At 38.6% G+C, this 21,345-nt stretch overlaps 1 protein-coding gene across 2 annotated transcripts; it reads left to right on the forward strand.

Annotated features, from left to right (window-relative positions):
- Positions 1-15,535: 15,535 nt before the first annotated feature.
- LOC122640391 (scarecrow-like protein 1) lies at positions 15,536-21,081 on the forward strand. Of its 2 annotated transcripts, XM_043833571.1 has the most exons (3): positions 15,536-15,613; positions 18,965-19,388; positions 19,461-21,081. In XM_043833571.1, the coding sequence occupies exons 2-3, from the start codon at positions 19,115-19,117 to the stop codon at positions 20,924-20,926; spliced, it is 1,740 nt and encodes a 579-aa protein (XP_043689506.1). In that variant the 5' UTR covers positions 15,536-15,613; positions 18,965-19,114; the 3' UTR covers positions 20,927-21,081. The 2 variants fall into 2 exon arrangements, with proteins under 2 accessions (XP_043689506.1, XP_043689500.1); XM_043833565.1 differs by having other exon boundaries at positions 18,965-21,081.
- Positions 21,082-21,345: the final 264 nt, after the last annotated feature.

Below are 21,345 nucleotides of genomic sequence, written 5' to 3' on the forward strand. Positions count from 1 at the left end.
GCAATGTCCATCTTACCCTTGCCTGAGCGCCTTGCCCAAGCAGGGGTAAGGTGGACATTCCATGTGGCAATGTGTCTAAGCCGCTATGACCGCTATGGGCAACGCGCCGTAGAGGATCTGAATTGCTCAGCAACATAGTGAGACGAACAAAAAGAAAGGCTGACAAGTAGAAAACATGTTGCAAAGTACTCATTTATAAAGAAATTACTTTAAAAAAAGGAAATCTCCATTACTAGAAACACCAATAAATACAAAATTTCAAAATCCAAATCACCAACGTCAGGAAAACATAACTTCAGCTTTCTTTCTTGTCGGTGAGGTTTTCCGTTGTTGCCTTGTTGGGGTTGGGATTTTATAACACTTTTTTTTTTTTTTTCTTTTTTGTCTTTTTGCGGGCTATTAAGAGAAGTCAGCCAAGGAGCTAAAATCCTGCCAACAGAAGATGAAGAAGAAGAAGGTGAGTGAGTGAGGCAAAATCTAAAGTAGATTGACTACCCAATTACTTGATTACCTGATCGAGATTACGGGTCTTTCCAAATCTAGCATGCTAAAATTTGCCCATGTATTGATGAATATGAAATTCAACATTATTTAATGTCCTGGGACATCATATCCTTGATGACAAGAGAACCAGTCCTTAAAGTGAGGCACCAAGAATTCCGTTTAAAAGAGTCGAATCCAAAAGGTGATGAAGCGCGTCAACATTCCACTGCAAAGGGGGCAATGGAAGATCATTTGAATAAGGGTTCTCTGTCTGCATGCTTTGTTGCATAATGAAGGACAAAATTTTCACTGGTTTCAAGTTTTGTATTTGATGGTTAATGTGAACTCAAATTTCGAATAGCTTGCTGATCTTTAAGAGAAGATGTTGCTACCCTTCTAATATGGGGGGAAAAAAGTGCACAAACATTTCCCTCTAGCTTTTCCACCCTTTGATCTATAATCGGCTCTAATACGAAGTTGTTATGCATGGATAAACTAAAGAGAAATAAGGTGGAAATAATAGGAAAAGAGAGAAAATAGGATAAAATTGGCGACGTCTGAACCTATTAGAAGATAGCTGACATCTTTTCAAGATAATTTCAAGAGATTCAAAAGTCTCTCTTCCATCTAGAATCATCCAAATTTAATAGATTACAAGTAGTTATGGACTCCTATAACTTTTCTACTAAAACACTTATCCGTTACTAATAAACTATTCACTTTTCACTATTAATAAATTACTCATATTAATTACCCACAACTTACATTAATCACAAATTTTACCAAAAAAAAAAAAAAATCACACTAATTACAAGTATATCATACAAAAGTAAAAAATCATTATTCTACCACTTAAGCATGAACCGTTTGTGTAAGCTCCTAACATATGTTTGTTTTTTTTTTGGGGGGGGAGGGGGAATGTAGATGCTTAATTTATTTAAGAAGCAAAAGAAGAAGAGATTTCTTGGACCATTTTGTCGGGTTATGACTTTTTTGTCCAAGCAAAGCACCATTTGTGTACTGTGTTAGAGGTGGAGGTGGGCTTATTATTTTTCAATCCGCCGACCTTGAAAATGTTAATAGAAAAGGATCGTAGTACATTATATCATTTATTTATATATATATATATATATAATTAATTAATTAACAGAAAAGGGCAAAAAAAAAAAAAAAGCAACTGCAGAGACATGCTAATAAGACTACACTAGCACAGTATTAATAAGTCTCAAGACCCGGACCATAGGATCAGAATATCAGATCCATGAGATTATAGACTTTATTGCTTTTTCTTCCTTAATCAAATAATCTATTCATGCACATGTAGAAGTATTGAAAACTATACATTGGAGAGGGTATCCAATGGTTTGTTAAACTCGTTTAGTTCTTAATTAGACAGAAACTCGATCAGGAGACAAACTCAGGAGAGATCGTAATAGTAGGAGCCGGAATATGCGGTCTTGCTAGTTGCTACCGCCTTTGCCCTTCATAGGTCCGGTCTGTACTCTTCTCTCTCTCTTTCTATTTTTTTTATTTTTCTTCCTCTTCCCTTGTTTTCTCTAATATTGATTACAATAAGGTAAGCCTTAGAATAGAGTTTCACATAATAAAAGCCGAAGAAGAATGGAAAGGGAAGAAGTAGCCGAAGCAAAACTAGTACTTCAATTCTTCTTCTACTACTAATGTAAGGGTATTTATGTAATATCCTTTCATATGTTCTAATATAATCCTACTTGTATTAATACTCAGGTTGTGGGGGATAATCTAGTAATTAGTCCATCTGACCTAAACCCTAGTTTCCTATAAATACTAGTTGGAGGCAGCAATCTGGGTATTCCAAACTAGAAACTCAGGGTGTAATGCTTTAAGCAACCTTGTGCTTAAACCCTAAACCCTAATAACTACTACTAGGAAGAAGCGGCTAGCAGCAAAGGGCATGCAAAGTCAATTTGGCGAACGAGAGAAGCACACCGTTCACTCGGATTTTTTTCCTCTAAGGTTCCCTCACCCATACGGTTGTGAGGTTCTCTTTAGGGATGTTCGACATGTGTCAGAGAGAAATCCAACGGTTGGCTTTTCATGACATGTTTACTTTGGTAGTTTCCATTGAACGTGTGACTCTCTCTATCTCTCTCTCTCCTCTCTCCACTCTTTTCTCAAAACCACTCTCGCTTCTCTCTCCTCTCTCCACTCTTTCCTCAAAACCACTCTCTCTTCTCTCTCCTCTCTCCACGTAAGCAGTTTCATTGTGAAACTGCAACTCTCACGTCTCCTCTCTCTCCTCTCTCTATACTCTCTGGATTCACTCTCGACGCTCCATAAACCTCCCGAGAAGAGTGACGATCGATCAGTCTCGCTCCACTACAGGTACTCCAATATGTGTTTGTGTTTTTTTTTTTTTTAAAAAAAAAACTTTTCTGGTTGTTGGTTTTACTTGTATGTTCCCTGGTGTGCAATTGAGAGAAATCACTTGATCCAACTCCTTTCAAAATGAAATTTCACGCACTGATTTGTAACACCTAAACCTGACGAGGAATAATCAATAGTCGACCCCGGTTATCGAATATTTACTTAAAAATAAATGAATGAAACTGTGAAACTCACTGGCAGAGGTTGGAAAGACCAGGTCTGGTCTCACGTTGCTATCTCAAGAATCAGGATAGAGGATAGCTTACTTTTGGGATGATATTCAAGAGATTTAATCACCCTAAGGAAGCAAACTGTTACCCAGAATTCAGACCAAATGGCTGAAGACCGAGAAGTTCCAACATAATAATCTTCCAAGTCCAGAATACCATTAAAACAGATGGGATTAGCAGTAAGACAAAAAAGCAGAGACGAGAAACTTAACTTTCCATATCCTTGTTGATTTTCAAAGTGTATGTCCAGTAAAATTCATGTCGATATGCTTTCCTTTCCACATCCTTGTTGATTTTCATTGCTTACTTTGTTTGCAGCTTGTTTATGACAAGGATACATTCACACCAGATGATCGCATGGGAGAGGCTGAGATTGACATCCAACCCTTGGTCACTGCTACCAAAGTTCATGAGAATTTCACCATCCCTGAGTACATTGAGCTCAGAAAATGTATAGCTAACAAACACAATGGCTTGGTAAAGGACAGCATTATCAGCCTAGTATATGGAAGGGTAAAGCAAGACATCACAATCAAGCTGCAGCACGTTGAGCGTGGAGTGTTAGAGATTGAGCTTGAATGTGTTCCTCTTAGTCAATGAGGCTAGATTTATTATTATGTAAATTCAAATGCACAAAGAGACAACACACTAGAATTTGCATCACTGGAGAAAGGAGAGAGAGAGAGAGAGTGGTTTTGAGGAAAGAGTGGACAGAGGAGAGAGAGAGAGTCGCACGTTCAATGGAAACTACCAAAGTAAACATGTCATGAAAAGCAAGTCGTTGGATTTCTCTCTGACACATGTCGAACATCCCTAAAGAGAACCTCACAACCGTATGGGTGAGGGAACCTTAGAGGGAAAAAATCCCCGTTCACTTTGGTCTGGTTTGGATTATGCTATTAATTTGTCAAATCTTTACTAGGAATTAGGGATAGATGTAACTTAGGCCAGAAAAAGGCCAAGCCCGCCTGATAATTTTCAGGGTTTGGCTGGTTTTTCAACCTGGTTCTTAATCGGAACAAGAAATAGAAATCCCAAGTCCCAAGTCCCAACTCCCAACCCAAGGTCGGGCTAGGATTGGGTTGAGGTAATCCTACATTCCTATCCGACATCAGATCATGATGGGCCCAATGGAACCCTGGGCTGGTCTGGGTTTTCCAAAGACCGGGGCCTAGCCTGGCCCAGTTGCACTACAACTATACACTATTATTGTTATTATTATTATTGATTGCTTTTATATAGTTTGGATCCCCAATTACCCTACATTATTATGTAACACACACACACACACACACATTTGTAGTTCAATTCATAGTTCCCTGGCCGGCCTCCCCCGGCTAGATGGATATCGAATGATCTTAACTTCACCATTAATTGATCTCTAGCCTAGCCTAGCTATGACGCTCTTTCAACCAACTGCACGTGAAATAATTATTTTTATTTTTATTTTATTTTATTTATTTATTTTTTTTTGTGGACTATCCTACTCAAGGGCTCATAGGCCAACTACAAGCTAAGGGGAAGGCTAAGACAAGCCCATAATCTACAACTAGGGGGGAGGGGGGAGGGGGAGAAAGGTGCATTTTTTTGGCACAATAGGCAATCCAGGAGAATCGATCCCTTGACCTCCTGGGGGGGCATGCACCAACTTGCAATACCACCAACCAACTGAGCTAGCAGTTGTTTGAAAAATAATAATTATTATGTTGCTTAATTGAATGCATAAAATATGTCGTCGAACTATCCATCCTTGTTAGTTTGTGTAAGCTCAATTATATTTGTTTGTGATGGGTTATTCTATCTCCAAAGGTTTTTTTTTTTTAATCATGAATTTGTCTCTCTCTCTCGAAGAGGCAAATGATACAGTATGCATGGTTCCCCTCGATCAGAGTACATTGTAACTTCTAACCATATATTTTTTATGGATTTGAAATCCCAAACAGGAAAGTTCATCACTCTTTTTCTATAACATCGACGTACAGGAACTAGTTTCACATCCAACATTATGTTAGTCATTAATCTTCCCTGCGGGGCAAGAAGTGAATCTATACCATTCAAACATTATGTGGCATGATCTAACCACAAATGATGGCCACGTGTCATGAGCACCAACAATTAAAAAAAAAAAAAAAAAAACACATGCGCTATGAAAGAACAGTGGGGGAGGGAAAACCGGGGATAGCAGATCCGATTCCTCTTTTTCCAAAGCGGGCTGTACTTTCATGCGCCCCACATTGCCCCACATACAAGGCGTGAGGAAGGAGTGGTAGGAGGATACTTGCTATAACTATAATCTGGGTGGCTGGGTGGGGGGGGATCCCAAGCCCAACTGTGAGAGAGAGAGAGACGTCTACTTAGAAGACTAGTAGATGAAGGATTGGATTTTGAACTTCTTTGCTGATATGTAGTCTAAACTACCTGCTTTGTTAAAGTATGGTGGGTGAGCGTGAAGATTATTAGATTTATTGGAATGGTAGATAGCAGGTGGAGTCCGGTAATAATAACCGTTATAAATTATGCTAGCGTGACCCAAGGGAGGACAGAATCTCATCATCCTCGCTCTCTGTGGCGCAAAACATAATTATTAGATATTGCAATTCTATATAGACTTGTTAGACTGCTGGGCAGTCGCAGTGCCGCAATGTCGGTGGTTGATTATTGGTACGTGCTCAGGAGTCGACCGTGTCACGCTATCTGGTTTTCCATGAGATGGGTAATAGATTATAATATATATACATAATACATATCTACCACATGTATCTGGTATATAATGTATTTAATAATTATCTATAAATCAGCTGTTAGAGAGGGTATCCAAAGGTTACTTTCATTCAGCCCGCAGATGGTTGTTGTGTTTCTGAAATACATACTCAGAGAGAGAGAAGAGAGAGAGAGAGAGAGAGATGAGTTTTTCATCGGAAGAAAAGCCTATCGTTATAGTTGGAGCTGGAATTTGCGGCCTTGCTACCGCCCTTGCCCTGCATAGGCACCCTTCTACTTTTTATTTTTGTTCTTCTATCTTTCTTTCTTTTTTTTTTTCTTTTTTTTTTTTTTTTTTTTTTACAATTTTGCTTAGAATAAGATATAAAAAAAAAAAATTTCTCTGTGCCTACAACATATCCTAGGTTCATAAATATTAAATTATTTATTTATTTATTTTAAAGAGAAAAAAATAAAATAATCAATGTGTCTAGAAGTAGATAAAGCTGTAGGCACTTAGACTCTTAGAACCCCTCCCTTCCTTTAGAATAAATGAACACGGATCATGTCCTTGTACAAGTACCGTTCAAGACCCTCCAGGGTCACTTACATTGTATCATGATCCAGTCTCAAAATAAAAAATCTTAAAATGTAGATTTACATAAATGGAAGTAAGTTCTCTAAAAGGGGGAGTGTATCGCCCACACCCAGACACAGAGATGGGCACAATGACCAGTACCCCACCCCCATGAAAAATAGAAATCCCGCCATCATGATGCCAATGCATGCACATAGTGGCGACACTCCTCCATGGAGAACACCAACCTTGCATAAATAAAAGTAGAAAAAGAAAAAGAATAAGAGGGACGAAGTAGCCTGAGGAATACAATAATATATCTACCACCTATTGTGGGAGTAGAGGTTTTTTCTCCCTGGTTATTATTAAGTATCCTTAGCCTCAGGTTGCCCTTTCCCTTTTCCTTCATATGGTCGGTAATTAATTAATGGGCAAGAGATCGCTATGTAATCGTGAAGCATTTGCACCAATATGGAGACCAATAAGAACGCATGTACGTGGAGGGATCTACGTTGGCCTTTTTTTTCCTTTGATTATTCTAAGCTCATGGAAATAACAAATGACCCACAGGAAACCCGGAGGACTGGGCTTGGCTGAGGTAATCCCAGCCTCACATCGGGCCAAGCCAAGCCCAGGCCGGCTTTGTTAAGGCTAAGGTACCGTGGGCTGGATTGGATTTTCAAAGACCGGGGCCTAGCCTGGCCCAGTTGCACCCCAACTATCATTTTGTATTGCTTTTATTATTTAGTATCCAATTAATGGACATTATTGAAATTAATTTATGATTTCAGGAAGGGGTTTAGTAGTATGGTCTTAGAGAGATCAGAAACCCTACGAGCTACAGGAGCTGCGATGGGTGTCTATGCAAATGGGTGGCGTGCGCTTGATCAACTTGGAGTGGGGCAAGAGCTTAGATCAAAAGCTGTTCCATTACAAGCGTATGTTCCCAAACTTTGTCAAACTAACACCCTCGATCTCCCTGCAACTCCAATGCACTCGATACATTTTGAAGCTTTTAAAAACTTGGATTGGAATATTGGGCGATTCGACTCGGATTCCACCGATCCTGATTTCGGTTAACCTGAATTACTTATCCCATGCCAAGTTTTAAAGCATTGAATACCTCACATCATGTTGCCTTTGACGTCTGTAGCATGTTAATCAAGGTATTCTGGTATTCTTGTGATTGATCACCTTCAACTTTTGTGTTTTTTAAGTGGTTAACTTGAACATGACCCGTGGTTAATATAGGAAAAGTGTTCTCTGTGGGGGTGGGGGACGAAATGATCACCCTGCCCCCCATGAAAGGTGGAAATCCTATCCCCGAAATGTCAGCACGTATTTTCATTGGCTGCTGCGCGCATGTGGCCCCTGCGCTCCCTCCTCAGGGCTTGCTAAGTCAAGTTTAACCCAAATCCTGGTCTGTCACATGTCAAATTTTAGTCCTAATAAAACAGAAGGCTATATATCCATTCTCGCCAGTAACATGATCAAAGGTATCATCACAAATAAAAATTGGATCGATAATCCATAATAATTAGTCATTTATAGTCATCATGGGACAATGCCACGTACCCACAGAATCATTATTAGAAGATAAAATAGAAGAAGTAAAGGTACGCAACTGAGCCACCCATACCAATATTAATTATGAAAAACAACATTAGGATTAAGGGGCCGGGAGACTTGAGAAAAGCAATTTGATTCATTTCTCACGAACCAAAGAAAGTAACACGCTATATTTGTGGGCAATTTTAGAACTTTGGGTGTACAATATTCAATTTCTATATATAACAAACACAAAAGTTTAGACTTTAATGGAGTTGGAATTGGAATCTCTGACTTGTATGTCGAACTATCTATCTTTATTCAACAATAAAAAATAAAATAAAAATTGGTCGCAAGTTTAGTACTAAAGAAGTCTTGCACATGATTTTGAAAACTTGAAAATTACCTATCTACCTAGGTAGGTTAATCTTGGATCGTGATCATCTACGGTCTGCTGCCCGTAACAGTCATAGCAGCGCATTAATGAGGTGCGGTATAATGACCAACTTACTCCTACTCAGATAAGACACTTGGGCAAGCAAGCCGTAGACGATCTGGATTCGTTAATCTTAATCAATAGTGCTAGCATCTGTAATATCTTATCACATGGCGGCAATTAATTGAGGGAATTATTAAGTCGTTGAGGAAGAAGCCCTAGCCCTTCCTTCCTCCCTCAATCCTAAAAGTATGAGTACGTGTCAAAAGCTGGCCTGCAACAGAGAAAACCCCGATCGATTGGAATCAACTGATAATTAAAGCCTTTACCCACCTAGGATCGACTGGTCATTTGAAGATCCGAGTGCAATGCTACTGCTGGAGCTACCTTTTCCCACGTGGCTACGAGTGAAGAAGTGTCATTGGACCAAATTCGAGAGTTTTACTAAATCCATCCCAATGTTCATCAGCGAGTTTTCTCTCAGACAGGTGACCCCAAAGGGGGAGGCGGAGTCAAACTCAGGACTTCCAGTTTCTTTAGGGCTCGTCCCTTGCCAACTGCGTTGCCTCTTGGGGTTTATCCACTAAATCTTTTATTTAACTAAAGGGCAAGAGATCTCTACTTGGTCGCATGATCTGTACTGGGCCAATAGGTGAACACGTCTGGGTGTTTACCCAGGGGGCATTTACCCAAGGGGCAAAGGTGTCATCTCACGGTGTCTTGTGAGAGGGCGTAGAAAACACCACCAAATAGAGATCTTTTTCCCTTAACTAAATTAACCAAAAATCAAGATTGATATTACAAAACTAACCAAAATAATGTTTCACCTTCAACTACACCTTTTTTTATTTTTTATTAACCCCCTCTTCTTGATTGTAAGGAATACATAAAACCATCATGCATCCTGCATCCAGTAGATGTGTCTGTAAAATTCTCTATTTTCTATGTGTATTTATGTATGTATGTATGCAATGCAACACTTAAATGGGTCTCTTTACCTGTTCTGCCCAAGCTATTTCAACCCATCGTTTGTTTTACTCATTTATTTCATTCCCCCCCCCCCCCCCCGGGTCCTTGTATATGGTGGGGTTGTTCCTGGTGCTGCCTTCATATAAATGTTGCTTAATTATTTATTATGGTCACATGGGACGTCGGACCAATCATCCAACACATGCATTGTCATCATGTAAAGTAACCCCCTAAGAAATAAGAATTACCTTCTTATTAATTGGCTCTTTCTTCTTATTCATTCCCTGCTTATTTGAACTAACACTAATTAATTCCAATTAAAATATTTAACTTTCAATATAAGGGTCAAGAACTGTTGCGTAAGTGATTCTCACATATATATAGCTTAATAATTGAATTGCTGCCACAAGAAGATGATGATGATGTCTTAGCTACTCCTAATTAATTAACGTTTTTAATTAATGAATCATCGGTTGTGGTGGTGGTGTCGATTGTTGACAATTGGAAATTATATATCCAGATTGCTCCCGAATTTGCTTACAAATTCATCAACAAATTAGCTGATCAGGGAGGGAGAGTAGCTAGCTAGCTATCCTTATTAATTCTCAATCACATTTCCCGGTATTGGTCTGTATTTAATTAATAAATCTCTAAGGTTTTTTTTTTTTTTTTTGTTTTTGATGAAAATAAATCTCTCAGTTTTGATGTGTTATATTAATGAGCATGTGGTTTTGTAATTTGTTTCAGCCCACCTTAACGTCCCAACGAACATTATCAGTTCAGATGGCAGCTGGACCGCATCGAGAAATATATGTATAAAGAAGGTTCTCTGTGTCGCAGTGCAGCCTACGCCCAAGCACTTGGGCAGCCTGTGCAACCCTATCTATCTGGAATATCATACTCATCATGCATTGTGATCAATATCCCAATTGGATGGCTGGAACAATTAATATATATATATATATATATACCTACATGTGCATGTTGGCCAGTGGGATTCACACACACACACAAGCATTGATCTGGGTGGAAATTCCATCATTCTATGAGGGTAGGGCGGTATTTTCTATAGTGCAGGGCAGAACTATGTATAGACGCAGAAGTCACACGATAAGGTAGTACGATCTACCTAAACCAGGGTGGTTGTAGAATATTGTCAAATAGGTGAGCATACTTATCTACACACATGACACATCTGGTCAATGGGCCAACCAAATGATCAAAGTCGTCGTCCCGGACCAGCTCTTGGCAGTTGTGTATATGCTGCAGGTTGGAGATGTGATGAGCTGGGCCATGGATGGGCCTGACCAAGCTGATCAGCGTTGATCGAGATCCAGCCTTGCCCAGCATTTGTGCAAAAAAACTACATACAAGCCCTAAACTGCAGATCCAATAGTGAGATACGCATCAGCAAGTGGTCGATGCTCTCTCTGTATATGCAAAGGATTTGTTACCATGATCGAGCTGACAAGATGTTATAAACATACAGTAACTTACATGCACATCTTATTATATATGAATGCATGCTTAATTTCATGGACGATGATGGATGGGCTGATAGATAAAATTCTGTTTGAAGAAGGAAATTATAAACTGTTTTGAACGCGTATTCCTTGTCTTAAAGGAGATATTTGCCTCTACACGGTTGAAGCAAATTCACTTTCAGGATTCAACAAAGCATTGAAGAACTAACTTAGAATTCTAAAGAGATTCTGGTTGTGTGTGTGAGAGAGAGAGAGAGAGAACGAAAAATGTTGTGTTGAATGGCTGAATTGCCTTGGTTTATATAGAGACCCACTGATACCCATTCACTGAAATCTATTCACTAGAAACCCATTCAATTAATGGAACCCATTCAGTACTGGAACTCCATTCAATGGAAACCCATTCACGATCATGACTATTCCAATAATCATGACCGTACAATCTCTCTTCTTTATGCCCCTTTATTACAATATATCTAACATGGGCCATTACATACATTTAAGTATATGCACATCCTCTTCTATGAATTTATGTAAATAAATGCATGCAACCATGGATTAATTATGGACCTTTACATTTATTTCATTATTATAACAATCACAATATAGATAGGAGTTTTTTTTTTTGGTTTTGTTTGTCACCCAGGATGAATTGATGAGAGAATCTCTTCATTCGATTCATAAGTTTTGGCTTTCGGATTATATATGGGACTTGGATCTGAAATAATGGGGCCGGGGAAGATGGCTAGTTTGGATATTATTCGAATACGGGGATGTATAGGTCAATATTTATGAGATCCTAGTGGTGGTGGGATTCCTTCTACTTATATTATGGATTCAGATCCTCTACTGTTGAGCTAACTGGCAGCAGAGTGCTGTCAAGACATGGTGAGGCGTGCAATGTCTATCTTATCTTTGTTCGAACGCTTTATCCGAATGAAAATAAGATGAATATTGCACATCTCATTGTGTCTTGACAGCACGATCCTGTCAGGCAACTCGGCAGTGAAGGATCCAAATTGCTATATTATGTTGAAACAAAACTTCCACCATTTTAAGAAATATATATAGAGAGAGGGGGTTTTTACTTTTTACTCAAATAATGCTCAGAATATTATTAACTTTTCAATAATTCGAATTTGTATATTGTGGTGTGCATGGGATCATCATTTTGTGTTGAAATTTACTGTCACTTACATTATGGTGTGGCATTAGGTATCTGACATTGGATCCGCCATATCGGGAAGAATTCCTCAACCTACAACACCCTTTTCTAGCTACCAAGGCCTCACATGATAACAGTTCCTAGTTTCTAGTTTCTATTCTTTTTTTTTGTTCTTTTTTTTTTTTTCTTTTTTTTTTTTGGATTCTTAAAAACTAAAATAAAAAAATTTTGTTATCGTGGGTTCATTTTTTTTTCTTCAGAGAATGAACCAGATATTGAAAAACACACACAAAATTTTAAAAAAAAAATAATTTTGATATCGTGGGTTCATCGGAGCTTTGGTTCACCACTTCACCTGCACGGTCGGTAGGTGTTTGTTTCTTCAAGTCTTGTGCAAGACAAAGAAAAAGACAACGGTATTTATGTCAATAAATAGATTAACCGTCAGGCACGCACACACCGTACAATGCATCGTGCATATACAAATGTCTGGAGTCCGGAGTCTACTTAATAATAAAGACACTTACTATTATTATTATTATTATTATACTATTATACATGTATTTTCATACTTCCAAATGTCATAGTGGGAATGGGATTCCCTCAGTCACTCACATTGGTAGTGTAAAAAGTTTTTTGGTACAAGAATTATTGTTAATTCTGCAGACTTAGGAGTTGTTCTTTTTGAGATTCGCAAAGGTTGTGAATGAGCGGTGGACTTGGGGTTGCAAATCAAGGAGATCTGGGTGGACAACGACCTGATTCCAGATACTCTCGCTATTCCAATCCGGGGGCCTGGCCGTTAGTTTGGTTTAAACAGCTTATGTATTTGTCAAATCGTACTCAAGATGTAAAGTTTAGAAGGATAGATGATGACATGTGTAGGGTCCTAATTTAGAATCTGGCTCGTAACGCCTATTTAGACTATGATGTAGATAGTGTAAGCTATATTTTTGTTTTATCATAAAAAAAAAAGTTGATGATACTATTTGTTTTTTTATTTTTTTAATTTAAAAAAAAAATGATAGTCACGCTACCAGTATCAAGTTCCTTTTCACACTCTCTCTTTTTTTACACTATTTTCTTCGATAATGGATAATGGAATATTGGAATGGATACCCTCTTATGTACGAATCACTACTCCCATGCTCTCATTTGCTTCACCTGAGAGATTGTATTCCACGCATGCAGCTTGGTTTTCCCATCTCTTTGTTTTATTATTATTATTTAATTGAACATTAATAAAACTTTATTTAAAATTAAAGGAGAATATATGTTCTCTATGCCGGGGGCGCAGGCTACGCTCAGACACATGGGATGGACGTGATGACCACCCTGTCCCCCTAAGTGGCAAGCCCATGTGTCTAGGTGCACCCTCCACTACGGCACAAAGAACATGAGCCTAAAAATAAAATAAGAAAAATATTTTTTCCTTCTCATAATAATGCCTATCCCACTACCATAACCATTCATGGTCCAAAACTCATGAAGTTAGGAAGACAATTTTAGTTTTATAAATAAAAATAAATAAATAAATAAAAAAAGATGAACAAATACAAGCTTAAGGGACACAAAACTCATGAAACCAAAAACTGAAACAATAGAAAACAATTGAGAGAAAGTTCTTTGTTAAAGAGTGTGGTCTATGCCAATACTTCCATGAGTCTACCTCTCTCTTTTCTATTTAAAAGAACACTTCGGCTCTCTTGTTTTGAGGCAGAGAGATAGATCACACTCTTGGACAAAAAACTAATTCCCTACACAATTTTACATGTTATTGATTTCGTGATCAAGGAACTATCAATGTTTACCTCCTTTGGAACATATGAGAAGGACCAATTCTTGGTTTCAAGAATCTACATCAAATCGAGGCTATTCTCGATTCCAGCTGATTTGCGGATCCATAAATTAAAAATAATATTAATAATAATAAATTAAAAATAAAAATAAAAAATAAAAACATAGGTGCCAAGAATCTATCATTCTGAAATCCATTCAGAGGTCAGACCGATCCGGATTCTAATTCTGTGTTCTGAATCTTGGAGCAATCCGAAAAATAAGAGGTTAATAAATGCATAATATTTTTTTTATATTTTATTTTATAGCTAAAAAGAATTATCTTTGAGACCTCAACTACTAGGGGCGGGTCCATTGAATGAGTGGAGATTTATTTATGCAACACAACGCGTTGTAAGGGGGGGGGGGGATTCTTGGTTCACTCATTACCCTGGTGGAAAACCTTTGACTTTCCTCTCCTCCTTTCCTCTAAAGCAAAAAATAAAAAATGATAATAAGGGCAAGATGCCGAGAATAAGAAGAAACAGTCAAACTCTCTCTGTATGTAAGCCATACACGTGTCCTTTTTAATAATGTACTAATGAAACACGTACACATTAATAAGTAGAGTTTCACAACTCCACAATTTAGTCAGAAATCGTAACCATCCCTTGCCCTACGTTGAGTTGGGGCCCTGAATGCCTGAGTATGATCCCACTGATTCAACGGTTTAGATTTATTGGTTAGTGGAGGGCCCACTTTATGCCCTATGTTTTCTCACAGGGAGGACATCCTAAATTAAAAACTCTTTATTAAGATCATGATATGATATGATCCGATAAGATACGATACATTTACAGTCAAGACTTTCATCAAAGTATTTAAGACAAGTGGGTCTCTGTAGACAGGAACGAACTTCTGGAGAAGAAAGGAGGAAAAGTAAAGATGTTGAGAGGAAGAAGAGAAGTGATCGAAAAATCAAAAAAAGAAACACATTTAATTTTACAGTAAAAAAAGACGAAGAAGAGGAAGAGTAGTTGAAAACTAGCTAGAAAATTCTCTGAATCCAGGGTATGTTTATGTTTATTTTGGGTGAGTTGTTCTCTTTCAAAAAACAAAAAATTTTCTTCCAGACTCCACAGTCCAGAAGCTTGGATTTTCTTGGTGCGGTATATAATTATTTATTAAATTGACTGTTTTTTAAGAAGAAATATGAACCGTTCAGACTTCAGACCCAGATTCCTAAGTTTGGCAGCTGGGAGTGGGACCCTCTGGGAAAGAAACTTTGCTTCCTATGTCCTCTTTACATCTTTTGGATATTATTGTTTTCTTATTACAAACTTAAGACTTTGGGTTCTTTGGGTTTCTTCAACCCTTCTTCCTTTCCTCATTTGATGTATGCTCTCATCAGCTCTTTCTTGCTTTTCTGCTAATTAAAAATTCTGCTATTTTCAATATAGGGTTGCCATAAAAGTATAACCTTTGGTTTGTTTCCTTTCATTCATTCTGTGGTCAACACCCAAATTCTCTCTTCCTTCAATGCAAAGTCTTAGGTTTTTCTCCTTTTGAGTATCCCTTAAATTTCAGGCTATGACTGATGATATGATCTCTTTAATTGGCTTCCTCCTGACGCCTTCCTTCTTTATTAGGTGATCTTTCTCAATATAATTTTCCCTTTTTGGGAGTTTCTTTGCTGTTTTGTTTGCTTAATTAATCTTGTGACCGTGTTATATTTACATTCTTTTCTATTTGTTCGTTTCCTTTTTCCCCAGTTCTTCCTTTGGCTTGAATCTGTTAGTTTAACTTGACGCTTCTGGGTATTCCAACCTCAATTTTAAGGTAACTTTACATATTCCCCTACATAAATATGTTTCTGTTCTTATGCCTATATCACTATGTTGCAAATCAGCATATTACTGAAAGTTTTGTTTTCTACCCATCTGATTTATTTCCTCATACCAAGAAAACCCAGGCTTTTGTTCCTCAGAACTTGGCTAGTTTGGCTTTGCTAGAAAAGCAGGATTTTCTTTAATCTTCTTGTTCTGCCATTTTAATTCCTGTGGGTCTCATTTGTTGATTAAGGTATCGTTTGATAGAGCTTGTCTGATTCTCCGATTTGTGCTTAGATGAATCAGACAATTTTTTCTACTAGCTACTGCTTTGACTCATTCTCAGTTTGTTTTCATTTTCTTAAGTTCTTATTGTTTAGTTACATGGTTATGTGTTAAAGAACCTAACTCTTGGTTGATGAAATCTTCAAGGGGAAAGAAGAACTTTGCTTACCTATTAACTGGGTTTCAACTCAACTCAGCCTTATCCCAACTATGTGGTGTCAGCCTTATCAACTAGGTTTACCCACCAAAAGATTAAAATAATAATAATAATAAACCTTGTTGTTTCTCCACATATTTATTGAAAAACAAGAATATTCTGATGTCTACTGAATGAGAATTAATAATTGTTCTGTGTTTCTTCACATTGAATGAGTTTCTTACCATATGAAAAATAATTTGTGCTTAGTGACAAAAGGTGAACTGTCTTATCTTTCATGAATGAAAAGAAGAATAGGTCGAACAGATTGTCAAAAAAGGGTACCCCTTCCCTTCCATCCCCAACTTGACTCTAATACCTTGTAACATGAGAGAAAAGTAAAGTTTCTTGCCATCACCGGTTAACTTATTTCTTCCCATTTGAAGAAGACAATCCTATTCTATGATTTTCGTATAAAATCTCAGATGTTTTTGTCAGGCATCTTGCTATTTTGATATTGAGTGATGCACAATTTTCAGTGTGTTGGATTCATCGATTGTAAATAGATATGGTGATCTATCAAAAGGGGTAATGAAGTAGAAAAGTCCCCTATGCTATGAGAAGTCTGGTTATTACTGCCCTTATACCCTGGTTTTCCGTGTCTCGAGATTTTGATTAGTTACATAATTAAATGTCTTGTTTAAATCTTCCTGAAGGTGTCTGAATGTGAGATTCTTCCCTGTATCTTGACATTTTTTCATGCACACCCTTGCTAGTCCAAGCATTGGCATAAACCCTATCGGTAGTCCTAGATTTTTTTAATGCTTTATTTTTCCACTTGGTCAACTTCATGGATGCTTGACACTTGACATGTGAGTAGGGACCTTGGGGGTCTACCTGTCCTGAGAATTTCAGATCCATCTGACCAGTCACATGGCAGATATTTGAGCCGGTCCAGAGACCCTCTGGACTGTGAAGACCTGGAAAGTTTTCCCCTATTTTAAGACTTCATCATTCATCTGTTCATGCAGCACACCTCTCATCTGTTCATGCAGCACACCTCTCATCTGTCGCCATTTATGGTGTAAGCCTTGAATTTGGACTTGAACTGATTGAAGCAAATCATTCTATGATTATATTGAAAGACCAAACTAGTCTGCCAGAGATGTGAATGTTCAAACTTTGTGGGCTGCTCATCAAGATGGTTGATCAAGTGCATAAGTAATCAGATCAATGAGCTTTTCAGCTACTATTATTGTTGCTCTTTGGCTAAATAGCATTATTAAGAGCTATTCCATTCCCATGTTTCATTTTTGTATTTGCTGTCATATCATATATCCAGTGATCTAAGGACGAAAGAAATACCAAATGAAGGTCATATTCACTTTTTGTATTTGCATCATATGTTATATCATATATATGGTGATCATAGGGACAAAAGAAACCCAAATGAAGGTCATAATGACTTAATGGTGTGATACTAACATCTGATTCTCATTCAGGTTGAATTACTCTATTACTCGGAGTAATATGCGGTTTAAAATGATCTATTTGCATGGGGTAATGGGCATGATTCTGTGGTCTGATAAAAGTTTGGTTTGTGAACATGTGCTACAAGAAAATCCAGTTTCCTCATGGAAGAGTTTTTAATGCTATCAGATGTAGTAGCTTGTGACCAATAATTAAAATTGTGCATGTTGTAATATATATATTCATTATCAAGAATCCATCTTGACCACATTTATTCAGATAATTTGTAGTTTCTTGGGGCAGTTGGAGGTGGTCACACATCATCTGGGAAAAATGGCTTAAAGTAGGGTAAATGCTATAGTTGTGAATTCTTTGTGCGCGTAAATAAGAGAGATCTGTTAAAAAATTGTGTTTTCCAACTAATGTACTAACCACACAATTGACATATCTGAGAAAATGGACCTGCAAGATGCACATCAACATCCATAAACACTTACATTAGTACCAGTCCTTCTGATGAGAAGCCCGACTTCTTGTGTGTTTTTGAATGTTTAATTCAGCTAGGGGGGATAGATTTGGTAATCTCCTTGCAGATGAGCGCTCCAAGCAGAGAATGGTTAGGGACTCTCTGCTTTTGGTTTTCACTAAGTGCAGCCTAAGCTGTTACTACATGGGTTTCAATGATACTCCTTACTGGGCTAGTGAGCTGTTTTGTAGCCTTCAACCTCACCTTCTCTATATCTCATCTTCTTCTAAATCCTAACAAATTTATCAAAGAATGAAAAGTAATCTACTTATGCTTTGAATTCTCATTAGGCACATTTTTGGGATTGTTGACAATTAGTGTGTAAACAAATCTCAGGCATCATCACTTGCTCAACATGGCTCCTGTTTGTATTGGCTGCAGATGGTCATATTCCAGTCTGTATGAGGACGGAAACGAGGGCGGGCATTGGCGCAACAGTAAGGTTGCTCCATTGTGACCTATAGGTCGCGGGTTCCAGTCTGGAAACAGCCTCTCCGCGAAGCGGGAGTAAGGCTGCATACATTATGACCCCCCCCAGACCCCGCAATGACGGGAGCCTCGTGCACTGGGTATGCCCTTTTTTGAGGAGGGAATCACTGGCTAATTCTGTCATAGCTGGTGGTTGCACATGGGAAGGTGACGGGAGTTAGAAATGGAGGGGGACAGGAGAAATATAAATGAGTGTTCTAAATGTTATGAGTTTTCTATGAATTCTGGTCACAACCCGAGTAGGAATAGTATCGTACACATCTTAGCTGGAAAATAATATATATATATATATATATGTATGTATTACTTTGACTGCAGAATAATTCCAGCACACAGAGGCTATGAAAGTTAAGGATTTTCATTCAGCTTTGGTTAAAGTAGGAGATAAAATCCTATATTGTTTCATCATAGCAGTCTGCTAACTATCACTTTGTCCACCCTTTGGCTAAATCCAGGCATTTTGGCAGCTTCAGTGGTGTTTTCATCATTTTTTACCGCTGCTCTACTTGCTGAGAATCTCTTACATGACAAGATACAGAGACCATTCCAGGGATTTTCATAGTTAATTCTTTTTGAAGCTACTTCTGAGTGCCTTCAAGGATAAAATGTCCTTAGTTAAGCCTGCAGATCCATCTTCCACTTCATATGGCAAATCCCAACTCTACATGCTTAAAGGCAGCAGTGACAGCACCCGATTATCTTCTCAAGCCTTGAGTTCAGATAAACAAAAGTTCAAGTATGGACCTGAATCTTACTGTTGTGAGAACTACAACCAGCAGTACTTCTCTGAATCCCCTGGTGAAGATTTTCTTGCTTCACAGGATGAGTTTCGTCATCCATCGAGCACTGATGTTTCAAGAAGCATGTTTTCTCCACAAGGTGTATCATCCTATCAGCTAATGACTGGCTCAGGTTCTGCTACTGTACAGAACTCATTTGACTCTTTTGCAGCCATTGGACACCCTGATGGCTATCAATCTCAATCGTCATCCGAATACTACGGACAGAGCCCTGAAAATATAGTATTAGACTATGATGATGATGATGATGAAGATATCACATTTAAACTTAAGGAACTGGAGAGGGAGCTCCTTAATGACAACGATGACGATGAACGATTTGTTCTGGACCATAGCATGGACATTGATGGTGAATGGGCTGGCCCCATCAAGGATCTACTACTGCCCAACTCACCAAAGGAATCATCATCCTCAGACTCTAATCTTAGTAGCATCAGTAGCAACAAAGAGACATCCCCATTGAATCATGTCTCAAGCCCAAACTCATCTAGAACCCCAACTGCTAAGCAGTTGCTTTTTGAATGTGCTGCTGCAATTTCAGAAGGCAACATGGAAGAAGCATTAGCCCTTATTGCTGAGCTGAGACAGATGGTTTCCATCCAAGGAGATCCTGCACAGAGGATAGCAGCCTACATGGTTGAAGGCCTTGCAGCCCGCATGGCTGCATCTGGCAAATTCCTATACAAGGCTCTGAAATGCAAGGAGCCACCCACTTTGGACCGTCTTGCAGCAATGCAGATCCTCTTTGAAATTTGCCCATGTTTCAAGTTTGGGTTCATGGCTGCCAATGGTGCAATAGCAGAGGCATTCAAAGATGAAGAAAGAGTCCATATTATAGACTTTGACATAAACCAGGGGAGCCAGTACATCACGCTGATACAAGCTTTTGCAGCTCGGCCAGGTAAGCTGCCCAATGTAAGGATAACTGGAGTGGATGACCCAGAGTCAGTGCAACGTACAGTCGGTGGCCTAAACATTATTGGTCAGCGACTCGAGAAGTTTGCTGAGGCATTTGGGGTGCCATTTAAGTTCCGAGCTGTACCAGCCAAGACTGAAGATGTCACCCCAGCAATGCTGGACTGCAGACCCAGTGAAGCACTTGTTGTCAACTTTGCCTTCCAGCTCCACCACATGCCTGATGAGAGTGTCTCAACATTAAACCAGAGGGACCAGCTCCTACGCATGGTGAAGAGCTTGAATCCAAAACTAGTGACAGTGGTCGAGCAAGATGTTAACACCAACACTGCCCCATTTTTCCCAAGGTTTGTTGAGGCCTACAATTATTATTCAGCTGTGTTTGAATCACTCGATGCAACACTACCGAGGGAGAGTCCAGACAGGATAAATGTGGAAAGGCAGTGCCTTGCACGAGACATTGTCAATATCGTGGCATGTGAAGGTGAAGAAAGGATAGAGAGGTATGAGGTCGCAGGGAAATGGAGGGCAAGGATGATGATGGCTGGATTCCAGTCGTATCCACTGAGTGCATATGTGAACGAGGCCATCCGAAAACTTCTGAAGCAATACTGTGACAGGTATAAGATTAAGGAGGAGGGCGGTGCCCTCCACTTTGGATGGGAGGAGAAAATACTGGTAGTATCTTCAGCATGGAAATGATGAGCTTCATTGGATCACTTCCCTTTTTATGTTCTTTGTGCTAGACATTGGCTTTTTATTATATCTTGTGTATATTTATGCATGGATCAGGATGATAGGATGATCTAATTCTGACTAGGTTGGAGGAAATAAGAGAGGGTTTTTAGTTCTTGAACTAAACTTTCAAGTTGTAGGGAAATAGAGTTCATTCTGTATGACTAGAGCTCTTGATGACAATTGTAGTACTATTCTTCCTTCTCAATCTCATCCATAAAATACCCTTTTGAACCTCTCTGCAATTTGCCTACGGGTTTTCCTAAAATGTTATAAGGCTAGGGTGGGCAGCAGAATCTTAACGTCTTAAAAGATGATGAGATACCTATATTAGTTCGATCTGCGCAGCCTATCATCAATCGTCAAAGAAATGAGCAATATCTGTC

The sequence above is a fragment of the Telopea speciosissima genome, chromosome 1, assembly GCF_018873765.1.
Source record: "Telopea speciosissima isolate NSW1024214 ecotype Mountain lineage chromosome 1, Tspe_v1, whole genome shotgun sequence".
Classification (NCBI taxonomy): domain Eukaryota; kingdom Viridiplantae; phylum Streptophyta; class Magnoliopsida; order Proteales; family Proteaceae; genus Telopea; species Telopea speciosissima.